The sequence below is a fragment of the Ictidomys tridecemlineatus genome, chromosome 4, assembly GCF_052094955.1.
Source record: "Ictidomys tridecemlineatus isolate mIctTri1 chromosome 4, mIctTri1.hap1, whole genome shotgun sequence".
Classification (NCBI taxonomy): domain Eukaryota; kingdom Metazoa; phylum Chordata; class Mammalia; order Rodentia; family Sciuridae; genus Ictidomys; species Ictidomys tridecemlineatus.
In genome coordinates, this window is record NC_135480.1 from 54,722,543 (window position 1) to 54,735,454 (window position 12,912).

Consider the following 12,912-nt stretch of genomic DNA (forward strand, 5'->3'; position numbering starts at 1 on the left):
GAACATGGTGGCTCAGCTCTCTCCATGAGATATTGATTTTATTTCTTTTGGGCTGTGTGGTAGGGACCTTCTCAAAACAAATAAAAAGCTTGTGTGGCGCCATCAGTGTCAGTGTGAACCTTTCACAACTCAATTGTATCATTGTTCCAACTCTTCAGTATAGGAATAGAATGCCCAATCAGAATGTGTATTAATTTATATAGGAGATAAAGAGCTGGCAAATGAAAGAGGAACTAGCCAGGGGTATATAGGGCAACATCTCCTGCATCCAGTGCTCAGTCTTTGGATGAGAAAAGCTGAGCCAGTGCTGGCCCTAATAAACACTGCATCCTGCTGATGCCCTGGTATCTTGTGTTTCTGTGTAAGAATTCCACAGCATATGTACCCAGAAGAATAACTGCGGGCTCCTACAGTAGTTCTAACATTTACTTTTTGAGGAACCTCCATACAGTTTTCATGATGGCCTTGTTACTGAAAGCTCCATCCTTGTGCCTGATGACAATCTAATAAGGAGGACATGGATTTGAGAAAAGGGAAGAAGAAAGTTATTTCTTTGCTAGCAAAGGAGAAGCACAGGGGACTCCTGTCCCTGTGATTCTGCCCATTGAGGAAAACAGGAGGTTTTTTAAAAGAGGATTCGAAGACTACATTCCAGATGTGCCCTGACTGGGGTCCGAGGTGTACCCTGATGGTGTGTTGAAATTCACTTGATAATTTGTGAGATGGTCACTTTCTAGATCTTCCAGTGACATTTTTTTCCTGTAGTGTGTGTGTGTGTGTGCTCAAGAACAGACAACTAGGCCTAAAATAGGGAAGAAACCTCTTCTAATTTGAATGTGAGATGTCCCCAAAAGCTTATCCGTGAGACAATCCAAGAACATGTAGAGGAGAAATGGTTGGGTTGTGAGAACTTTAATCAAGTCTGTGAATTAATTCCCCTGATGGGATTAACTGAGTGGTGACTGAGAGCTGATAGGGTGTGGCTGGAGGAGGTGGGCTATTGTGGTATACTTTTGGTGAGCTGAGCTTAATCTCCCTCTCTGTGCTTCTTGATCATCATTTGAGCTGCTCTCCTCTGCCACCCTCTTCTGTCCTGATATTCAGCATCACCTCAAACCCCAAGGAATGGAGCCAGCTGTCTATAGACTGAGGCCTCTGAAACTATGAGCCCCCAAATAAACTATCCCTCCTCTAAAATTGTTTTTGTTGAGTCCTTTAGTCACAGCAGCAAAAAAGTTGATGAAAACAGGTCCTTTGTCTATTTTTTAATCAAGTTATTTGCTTTCTTGCTACTGAGTTGTGTGAGTTCCTTCTATACTTGAAGATTAATTGCCATGACCTGCGTGGCCTTTATGCAGTTTTTCCGAAAGTCAGGCTGATGATGGGATTGAAAAAAAAAAAAAAAAACAAATACAAATACACAAATATTTAGAGAGAGCTGGACCTGGTGGGAAAGCCAGCCCTGATAAGGCTTGATTGACATCAGAGCAGGCTCTGCATATTTATCATGTAGGTTTAAACATCAAAGAATTTGCTGTGAGAAAGCTTATTCACAACAAACAAAAATGAGGTTGCAAGCAGGAATAGCCGAAAATCTCTCCTTTCTTTTTCCATTATTACGGCAATAATGTGAAGAAGAATAGATCACACTTCCGCAAACTCCTTTATTGTCATCTGTATGTGTGGACAATATCTCTAGGGTTTTTTCCACAGATTTCTTTGTAGATTTAGATCTATGCAATGATGATTATTGTCAACATATTTATTGTAATGCTTAGAAATAAAAGATATCATGTTAAATTTCTACAAATAAAAGAAGATTACATTATGGCAATGGGACTATTTGTGTTTTTTTTTAAGAGAGAGACAGAGAGAGAGAGAGAGAGAGAGAATTTTTTAATATTTATTTTTTAGTTTTTCAGCGGACACAATATCTTTGTGAGGATCGAACCCGGGCGCACACATGCTAGGCGAGCGCACTACCACTTGAGCCACATCCCCAGCCCAAGGGACTATTTGTTTTTAACATGTATTTAAATATGGATAGACTGCCAGTGAAATCATGGGATCATGGTTCAAGACCCAATTCCCTAAGATGAGAATCAATCCAGTTTTCTATTCTTATTCTTGTTCCTAAGTCTCTACCACATGGGTCTTTTTAGGGGTAGAGTTTGTTTAAATGGTTGACATAAAGTACTAGATAAGGCTCGATCACTCAACCCAAATGCTCTATCTCAGTAGCAGTGCTGAAGTCTTTATAGCCACTGAGGTATGGCCTAGACTGCACAGGACCTGGAAACAGAGCACTTGAACCCACATCTACCTGTACAAACTACTGGAACTCTCCAAGACTTGTTTTTTTTTTTTTCTTTTTATTGCAAATTGAGGGGGATTTTTAATTACCTGAATCACAGTACTTTTGTGAAAATTAAATGGAAAAGCAAGATGTTTTTGAACCAGAACTTCTGTATTTATGTACTGGACCCATATGTTGTTAGGTGCATCACTACTTACTCACTCTTTGTTTCAAATTATTTACTTGTAAATTAGGAATAATAGGAACACTTCACCGGATTGTTAAAGGAAGAAGTGAATAAATGAATGTAATATTTTAGACTGAGACCTGGCACATAGCAAATGTAAGTTATTGTTTGCTAAATAAATTAAATAAGGAAAAGGACTTGGCGTCTGTAGGAGCTCAATAATAGTGGTAGCTGGTACTATCATCATAACTGATCTCAAGGTGCTTCCAAATTGGTTTCAAATTGTTTAAAATTGAGAATTTTAAAAGAAGTATGATTTAAGCAGTTAAGCAGCATATGGTGGGTACTAAGTGTGATATGGGTAAATGAACACTGGATAAGTTGTCTTCAATTCAAAAACTAGATCCTAAGAATATATTCTGACAGTTGCCTTCCTCAGGGCCTCCTTTACATCTCTGTTCCTCAGGCTGTAGATGAGGGGGTTCAACATGGGGATCACCACTGTGTAGAACACAGACACCACTCGATTCTGGCTGGTGGAGTAGCTGGACTTGGGCATCACATAGATGAAAGTGATGGTCCCATAGTAGAGAGTGACCGCAGTGAGGTGGGAGGTGCAGGTGGAGAAGGCCTTGTGGCGCCCTTCAGAGGAGCGCATCTTCAGGACTGTGGTGAGGATGTAGATGTAAGAGAGGACAATGACAAATACTGTGACCACGATGATGGAGCCAGAGGAGATGGAAGGGATAATTTCAATTAAGGAGACATCTGAGCAGGCAAGTTTCAACAAAGGGGAGAAGTCACAGAAAAAGTGATCGATTTGATTTGGTCCACAGAAAGACAGACTCAATAAACAACTAGTAAATGTCCAAGCATTCACACAGCCACCCAGGTAGGAAGCCCCCACTAAGAGAAGGCAGACTCTGGGGGACATGTGAGTGGAGTACAGCAGAGGAGAGCAGATGGCCACATAGCGATCATAGGCCATGGCGGCCAGCAGGAAGCATTCAGCTGTCCCAAATGTTACCACAGAACAGAGTTGGGCTTCACAGCCAGCAACAGGGAGGACTACTTCATGTTGTAGGAATCCTATAAGCATTATAGGTGTGACTGATGAGGAATACCCAATGTCTACAAAAGCCAGGTGGCTGAGGAACAGGTACATGGGGGTGTGAAGCTGAGAACAGCTTCTTATTAAAGCAATGATGCTAGTGTTGCCCACTAAAGTGACAACATATATTCCTAGAAATATCACCAAGAAGATGGTACAAAGTGTAGGATCCTCTGTCAACCCCAAGATGATGAACTCTGTCACCGTGGTGTGGTTTCCAACCTCCATCTCTTGTGTAACTTGTTCCTGTTAAGGGAAATGAGAATGCTTGTTTAATGTTTTCATTCCACACATTCCTGGTTTTCTTGGGTTATTCATTAGACTCCTTCATATTAACCTCTTCCTCTGCACACAGTACCAATGATCTGCTGGATTTCGTTTTTTGTCCCCTCAGTAAAGGAGCATAATTGAGCTCCTTCTTTGCTCATGTGTGTTATTTATATAAACGTGTCTCTCAAACCATGACTCCTAAACAGATCTCTATTCCAAGGTCCAGACCCATAGTTTCAATTGGTCTTCTCATCATCCTCAGTGATTTATTCTGAATCCTACAAGTACCTTAAATCCAACCTTCCTCATATCTTTTTCTTCAACCACTCCTCCTGCATTTTATATCTGGGGAAGAACATCACCATCCACCGAAGTATCTCATGTCTGTGACTTGGGAGTCTTTCTAGGTCTCTTCCTCTTGCTGTCTCATCTCTAATAAAATCCTATTGATTCTATTTACAATTGAATACCCATTTTAATCTCTTCATCTCCTCCTTTTCATTTCCAGAGTTCCCTAGTCCCTAGTCAAATTTCTTCTATGTTTTATTTACTTTATTTTCTCCTTCCTTTTATTATTTTTCTCTTATAATCCACAAAAATATACTATAGTAATGTCTTGCTAGTTAAAAAAAAAAAGACCAAAAAAAGGATGCCAAAGTTATTCCTTTAAATCTTTTAGTGCTTTCTCAGGTCTTAATGATGAAATGTAATCTCATTAGCACTGCATAAGGATATTCTTCCTGGTACATCCCTGCATGAGACTTGACTTGTCTCTCAGAATGTTTCCATCCACCACTCACACTGACCAACTTTCCTGAACTATGTTAAGTCCCTTCCATGTGCTCTATTTTCTCTCCTTTGCTCTACTTTTCTTCTTGTTGGAAGCTCCTGCCTCCATTATGCTGGGCAACTTGTCCTTATCCTCCCAGATTCATATCCCTCCAAAGCCTTCTCTGACTCCTAAGGGTGAATCTGGTTATAGACATTATGTTTTGCAGATCTCTAAATTGCTATTATTTATACTGATTTATGATTGTTTGCTTATTGTTTACCTTTCATTCTCTTCAATGACTACATATTCTCAGCAATAATTGATTTATTTTTGCATTACAAATACCTAGTGCTTGTGTAAAAACGGTGATGAAGAAACAGTTGGTGAATGTATGCATGATTAGTGTAGTGTACAGGCTGGGCAACCAGAACCAGCATTCATAGAGACAAAAGGCAGGGGAGACTTTTTAAGTTCATGTAATGTGCTATAATAGTAATATAAGCGATATCTTGGTTTGTTTCTAAATAAAAACTAAATAATGATGTTGGGGAAAAAACACTTGAAAATTCAAAAGAAACATTACTATGAAACATATCTACTATCACACGTCAGCCATTAGAAATTTGGTACATTTGTTTCCAGGAATTCTCCTCTGTAGATATACTTTAATATAACTTTTAGCACATTGTAGATATATTTTAGCCTTTCCTTTTGATATGAAAATTGTATTACCTTATAATCTCTCACAAACATAATTTTTGAGATCTGCATGATAACACACTGAGTGATAGATCTTTACTTAATTGAGCACCCATCCCTTTTGGACATTCAGTTGTTCAAAACTTTTTACTATGTGAACTAGGAATCTCATAAATTGAATCAAGCATTAGGAGGTTACCATAATAAAATATGATACATTTGAATTGTAATACCTTTCTTAGTTCCCCTCCTCCTCCTCCTCCTCCTCCTCCTCCTCCCCCTCCTCCTTTTCCTCCTCCTCCTCCTCCTTCTTCATTGCCCATTCTCATTTATTTTTCTTAAAACAATACTTCAAAGGAAATGTGTTCTGTGCTCCAAGGGAGTTTATCCCTATGATTCGCCATAAGGAAAATATTAACCCAAATTAGCTGAAGTTGCCATCAACTTCAGCTAAATAGCAATTCCTTTAGACAATGTCTAGCAATTTACAAATCCCTTGCATGTGTTTCTCCCTATCACTCATTGATTTTTTGAGTTATTGGCTACACTTTGGTTAAAGAATTTAGTACCCAGTGAAGGGAAGGGAGGGGACATGAAGAGAGGAAAGACGGTGGAATGAGACAGACATCATTACCCTAAGTACATGTATGAAAACATGAATGGTGTGACTCTATTTTGTGTACAACCAGAGACGTGAAAAACTGTGCTCTACTTGTGTAATATGAATTGAGTTGCATTCTGCTGTCATATATAACAGATTAGAATAAATTTTTTAAAAAAGAGTTTAGGGCCTTCTCCATATTCTGCCAATTTCTTGGGACAAGACAATTTCCTCTGTTTTGAAACAGTCCTAAGAAACAGAATTAATGATAAGTAATAATTATCATTAATTAGGAAAGACACAAAAAGTTACAGCCGCCATGCTAAAGATTCAGTGAAAATTAGAAGAGCAAAGTGCATTTATCAATACAAGAAATTAAAGAATACTAATAATTTTAAAGTATTTCTTTCAAATAGTATAAAATAAAAATTATTTTATTTAGGAATTATTTCAATGTCTGAAAATTTCACTTATGCATATCTTATCTTGCCATCAACTTCAGCTAAATAGCAATTCCTTTAGACAATGTCCAGCAATTTACAAATCCCTTTGCATGTGTTTTCTTTTATTGTCCTGAATATATTTTACCAACTAAAGAAAGGTCTCACCTATAAATTCTTAACCTTAATAATACCTTACTATACATTTTTATATATTTTAATCTGGGGATAAATTAATATTGTATGTTCCATATTGCAATGTAAATTTTCACATAATATTATCAATGATATATTTTCCATGTTCATGAGTGATCTTCCATAGTTGAAATACTATAATAAACAGATGTCAAATTTTTTAGTTCAATGCTTGGTGAGCTTCATAAGGCAGCTTCAATGACTTTTCTCAGTGTATCCCCCTATTACATATGCTTCTTCTTAAGTATAGTACTTTTCAAGAATCACGTTAACATGATGCTGTGGTTTTCTACTCAAGATTACTAATTATAATGTCATAGAAACAAAATTTTCTGCCAACAACATTATTGCAGTTCTTAAACTTTAAGCATTTACCAGAAATAGTAAATATCAATATTAAGGGTCCTTAAAATATCTTAATTTCTCAAAAGTTTTAAAATTTCTGATTTTAGAATAAGTATTTAGTTTCCCCAATGGTGGAACTGAGTCCTTTGGTGAATGGTGAAGTACCAGGAACAAATATTTGACACATTAAAAAAATGTGTTCTTTCTCTTCTTTGATTAATCTTCATTACATGTTTAAATTACTCACACCAGGATGCTTTGCTTGCCTTTGATGTTAACTCTATTATTAAAATTGTTTTTATTTTATCAGTTGGCTCACCATGAGTTTAATGATATAAACCCTCTACTTTCTATATCAAAATGTTGACGTATTGAGTATAGCTATCATGCCTCCATGGCCTTCCCTTTTCTAAAGTTAAGCATCCATAATTTCTTTGACCATTCAATTTGTGTCATGCTTCTTAGTCCCTTGAAATTCAGACTCTGTGAACACATTATGGTTTGAGGAATGAGTCTTAGCTTCCAGTAGCGTTCCTGCCCTTTGCCTTCTGACTCAAGCACAGCTCAGGGGGCAACACACTCACATTGTGACACCCTGTGAGATGGTTATGCTGATCACAGAGTCATGGAGACTTGGAGTCAGACAACTCAGATCCCAGGCCACCCACTGGCCAGCTATATTGACTTGCATATGATACTTAATCTCTTTAACCCCCAGTTTTTGCACTTGTAAAAGGGGAATAATTATCCTTACAGTGCAGCTGTGCTGTGAGATTAAAAAATATATATATCTGTAAAGTACCCAAGGTATATATTTGGTCATGCATCAGGGTTCAATAACTTCTTTTAAGGAAATAAAAATGAAATACTGGTAGATTTCCAGTTTGGCAACTTTTTTGATGAGAACTATAAATTTTCCCCCACACATCAAGAGGTTTTCACCACAAATCTAAAATAAGACAGGAAGTACAGTAAATGACGCCTTCTTAGTTCTGGACTATGTCATTCATATGCAAAATGTGCCCACTGATTTTTTTTCCCTCCCTTCCTCTCCACAGGATAGTTAACAGTCATAATTGTTCACCTGGATCAAGGACTCTGACCACTGTAATATATTTTTCCTCATAGCATTGGACATCTGTGATAATGAACAGAGAGGATAGGATTATGAGCCTTTTCCCTAAGTGTCAGGATATTTCTTCTGATTTACCTTTTCAATATTCCTGACTACTCAAGCTCAGCAATGATTTTGGCTGTCACAGACCCTGCAGTCTCCAGGGGGTGGCTAAGTGGAACCAGAATGACTGTTGCACAATGCTTGTCTTGCTTGAGGAAATGGTTTCCACAGAGGTCAAAAACTAAAATTGATGAAAATAGTTCTTTTGTTTTCAATTTCTTGTTGAACAAATGAAAATTCAGTTTAACAAAATCAGTGAATCTTGCACTTGCCTTTTAGAAGCAGAATTATGGATCCTGAATTCCAAAAATGACTTGATAAAGTAGATGTTTTTTATTTGCTTTAGGTAAATGGGAACTGAATATTCCATATGAACCACTGAATGCACCCACTCGGCAAGGGAAATAGACACATTCAATGAAGATGAGGTGCATATTTGTATGCATGTTGGGAGAGAAAAGAAGGTTTCAGTAAAACATGACAAATACTCTAGGGCTTATTGTTGCTTGTCCCTTTGAGAGGAAAGTCCTAGAGTTTGTTGTACAGAAATGACTTATGGAACCAGGTGACTCATTAAGGCCTGGCTGGCCCTCCCCAAAGGGACATCTTCATCCATGGTGTCCTTCAGAATTCTTTTTCCCTTTTTTAATGAAAGTGAAGGAAAGCATATCCAGAATTCAGAAGAAATAATTTATCTGCTTAATTGGGGTTAGTATGATGATGTTGCAATACTTTCCAATTAAAATAACCTTTGAATCAAACTGAAGGAGCATTGGAGTTGAAGGACACATAGTAAAGAAGGAAATTATTACTGATTTAGTGACCATTCTAATGTTGAGAAAATTAGGATAATTCTAGACTCCTGTATACATAGGAATGTCCCTTATTCAAGTGTCTTGGAATTCTCTTTTCACTCAATAGAACAATTTAAAAAACTCTTATAAGAGGCACCTAAGTGCCTATATTCCGTTCAGGCAACAGGGAATAAGCCAAAAGCACTAAATACTTGACTCAACTCACCCGAATACCCCACCTTCCTTTACATGTATTAGAGTTAACATTGGGCCTTATTATTTTTGCAGCTGTTGTGACAAGTTCCAGGAAGCAGGGCATCTTAAAATGATTTATTTTGTTGTATATAACCATTATTGTCTACCCTCATAGTCTGCTCAGGGACAAACTCCTTCGCTTATTACCCTACATGTTTACCTCATGTTCCTTCTGGTATGTCTGATTCCACAAGGCAATATGTCCTTCAACCTAAAGCCATCAAAAAAATATATTTTTTTTCTTTAGCAGGCTGACTCACTGACATAGGTCTTACTGTGAAATCTTAAAGAGGCCCTACAAATCATTTCCAGCCTCTTTCAATTGCATTCTATAATTTTATGACAAACCTGGGATTTGGATAGAGTTTATACTAACTAATGTTTTCATCCTTCTGCATATTTCCCCTCTTTCTAAAATGTCCTCTCTAAATTTCCAAACAAATTACCAAGACTGATTTCCATTCTCTGCTAACTGTAGATTTCAAGGCTCTTTATGAAAATTATACATATTATTGGGATACCATGCGATGTTTTGATGCATGTATATATCGTATGCCTATAGCTTACTGCTATCTATAGTTACCCTACCATGCAATATCACAGGAGAAGGAGAAGTTCTTGCTCTATAACTGTAATTTAGCACTCATTGATCAAGCTTCCCCCAACTTTCCCACCTCCCCCACTCTCCCTGACTTCTGATTACCACTCTTCTCAACTACTTCAAGGAGGATAAGCTTTTTAGATTCCACATGAGTTAATTGGAACACTCTTATTCTCAGTTTATCTGGGGGGGGTCATTCTACTTGCAGCTCCCTTGCATTTAGGTACCCACCAAGTTTCCTGCAGCTCCTTTATTCTCAAGTTCCGTGCTCTGACCCTTAAACTCATCACGACTTTGTCTTGCTGCTTTGATAACTCTCCCTTGATCTTCAACACTTGAGAGCTTGCTTATGTCTATGAGTAGACCTGGTTGAGTTGAATCTGACTGATTATCTTTGACATTCTTTTACATGGATTTTTGTATCTTTCTCTAGGTTTGGGAAGTTTTCTTTTATTATTGTTTTGAATAAGCTTTTGACCCCTTTGGACATTCTCCCTCTTGAACCTCAATGGATCAAATATTCTCTGTTTTGATGCTAATCCAAAGTTCCTGTGACCTTTCTTCATTACTTTTCATTCTTTTTTTCTATTTTCTTCTCCAACCTTGTATGTTAAAATAGTCTATCTTTGATCTCATTGCTTCTTCCTTCACTTTGCTCTATTCTGCTATTGATGACTTTTATCACCTTGTTCATTTTGCCTTCTGTACTTTTCAGTTGAAAGGTTTCTGTTTCTTTTTAATTACTCAATCTCTTCATTAAATTTCAAAGGTTAAATGCACATTTTCTTCCTAGAATAAATCCAACCACAAATTGATATATTATTCTCATAATTTGCTAATCAAGTGTGCTAATATTCTGGAATTTATTTTCATCTAGTTTCAGAAAAAAAAGAATGGACTATAATTGCTCTTACTATGGTCTTTGTTGAGTTTTAGTATAAACACATCCTAAGTTGAAGTGGGCACTCTTTTGTGCTAATAATGACTTTATATAGAGCATTGGAATTATTACTTGTTGAATGTCTTTATTACTTAGTAAAATAATTAGTAAGGTATATCTGCCTATGCTTTTTCTTTGTGGGCAGACTTTTATATACTAATTACATTTATTTAATGGTTAAATGATTCCTGGGTTTGAGTTAGTTTGGGCTAGACTTATGGATCTTGGAATTATTTATGTAAATTACCATAGAATTGTTTATAATTAATTTTTATTACTACTAATATCTGCAAAATCCTTTATGATATTCTTTTACTTTTTTATATTGATTATTTCTACTTTCCCTTTTATTTTTATATGATAAGGCTGACAAAAATCAATATAAGAAAAGAAATATATTTGGCTTTGCTGTTTTTCTCCATGGTAAATTGATTTTCAATTAGATTAATTTTAGCTGTTAATTTTAGAATTATTTGCCTTTGACACCATGGTCTTTATAATCTTCTCTACCTTACTGAAATAAATGGAAGTCATTAATATTTAGAATTTTTCTAGTAAGTGAATTGAAGTTTATGAATTCTCTTAAAAAACTGTATATCTCAACCAAATTATTTTATATGTAGAATTTTTCTTATAGAATTGATTCCTAGTATCATGTGATTCTCTTCTTTGACCCATGAACTATTTAATACATATTAATCTGTTTATCAGCAAATGTGTTTTCTCATTGTATTTTGTTGATATCTAACTTTATTGTACTACATTTAAAAGGATACTTTGTAATTGGCAACTATGAAAACAAGTTTAGGCATGCTCTTTCTCAATTCTAGGTCAATTTTCAAAAATATGCTTTAATTTATGCTTTGCTGTGGGTTGTTGTGCTCTAAACATATTCTACATATGTCTAATGTTGTCTATTGTGGTTTATGTTTTTCATCTTAATGCTACTTAAAAATTGGTGTCCTGAAAAATCAGGTCATGACCTTTTACATTTGATTTTCCCAAGAGGTGAGTTTTAGTTTTTGTCTTAACTATTAATTTTTTCCTACCAAGAGGATTAACATGTGCCAATAACATTGATGTAGTTAGGAGAAAAATTATTGTAAAATCAAAAAAACCCCATAATTTTGCAAACCAATGTTTTATGAATAGCCTCATTAATTAATAAGTGTACAGCTTTGGCAAAGGATTTGAAAACTCTAAAACTCTGCCAAAGAAAAACTATAGAACCGTGAAGATTAAAGTAGTACCTTTTATAAAATCTGAAGATGTTTCATAATTTCTCTGAGAATTGTGTACTTGGCCCACAGAGCTGGTGGGGCATTTCTCAAGTGATAACATTCAGGGTCTTATGTTACTCCTGTGACCTATAATGGAAACTTAACCAATGCATTTGTTAAGAATTGTACATCAAAATTGTACTGCATTTAGGACACCTGATGACATGCACTGTACTCTTTAGGGTAAAGGGTTAACAAAATATTTTGACTTATCTGAGACCAAATTTGACCTTGGCTGAATTTCCTATTTCCCCTAAATCCTAAGAAGCTGAAATACCAGCTGGTTGTAGACAACATTACTCATAACAATACTGATTTGGGAGGACAATACATGAAATATGTTCTTTTTTATGCCATCTCTGAGTGTGATGGTTTTTATAACTATAAACAATCCTTGCAGAGATCCTAAAACTACATCTGACATTTTTATAAAATAGATTGGTTCCAGTTGGATCATGGCGCTTCTTCTAAGCTAGACTGCTTCTGTGCCTGTGCTTATCTAAACACCTGTTTGCCAGAGAGAAACACCTGGTATAAATTGCTAGCATGGTGAAGATTTCAGTTATGAAGTTCTATATGATTATTCTGCATACTACTTAGTCATTAATTTTGGTTTCCTGTGATTGTATGTATTTCAAGTAGTCTTTACCCTTGTAACTAAAGTAATATTATGGTCTATGTTGATTCATCCCATATCTTAAATCTTAGTGACTTTGTTTGTTTTGTCTGTTGTTTCACTGGCTCCGATTTAGCAACTTGTTTCCTTTTGTGCTGGCCATCAATTTTCTCTGTTTGGGTGTTATTTGCTATTTAGTCTACCTGTTCCTGATCATCTTATATCCAAAGTTTGAGATTCCTTAGACCTTTGTGGGCTGCAAATGTATGCAAGGTTTAATTACTTTAATTATAAAGTTTAATTACTTTAATTATAAAGTTTCCCTTTATCCTG

The 12,912-nt window shown here is 36.1% G+C and overlaps 1 protein-coding gene across 1 annotated transcript; it reads right to left on the bottom strand.

Annotated features, from left to right (window-relative positions):
* Positions 1-2,056: 2,056 nt before the first annotated feature.
* LOC144376806 (olfactory receptor 5P1) lies at positions 2,057-3,834 on the bottom strand. Its single transcript, XM_078045085.1, has one exon. The coding sequence runs from the start codon at positions 3,820-3,822 to the stop codon at positions 2,890-2,892; it is 933 nt and encodes a 310-aa protein (XP_077901211.1). The 5' UTR covers positions 3,823-3,834; the 3' UTR covers positions 2,057-2,889.
* Positions 3,835-12,912: the final 9,078 nt, after the last annotated feature.

Coding starts and splice junctions, on each gene's coding strand:
- LOC144376806 (XM_078045085.1), bottom strand. CDS start 3,822: ATGGAGGTTGGAAACCACACCACGGTGACAGAGTTCATCATCTTGGGG.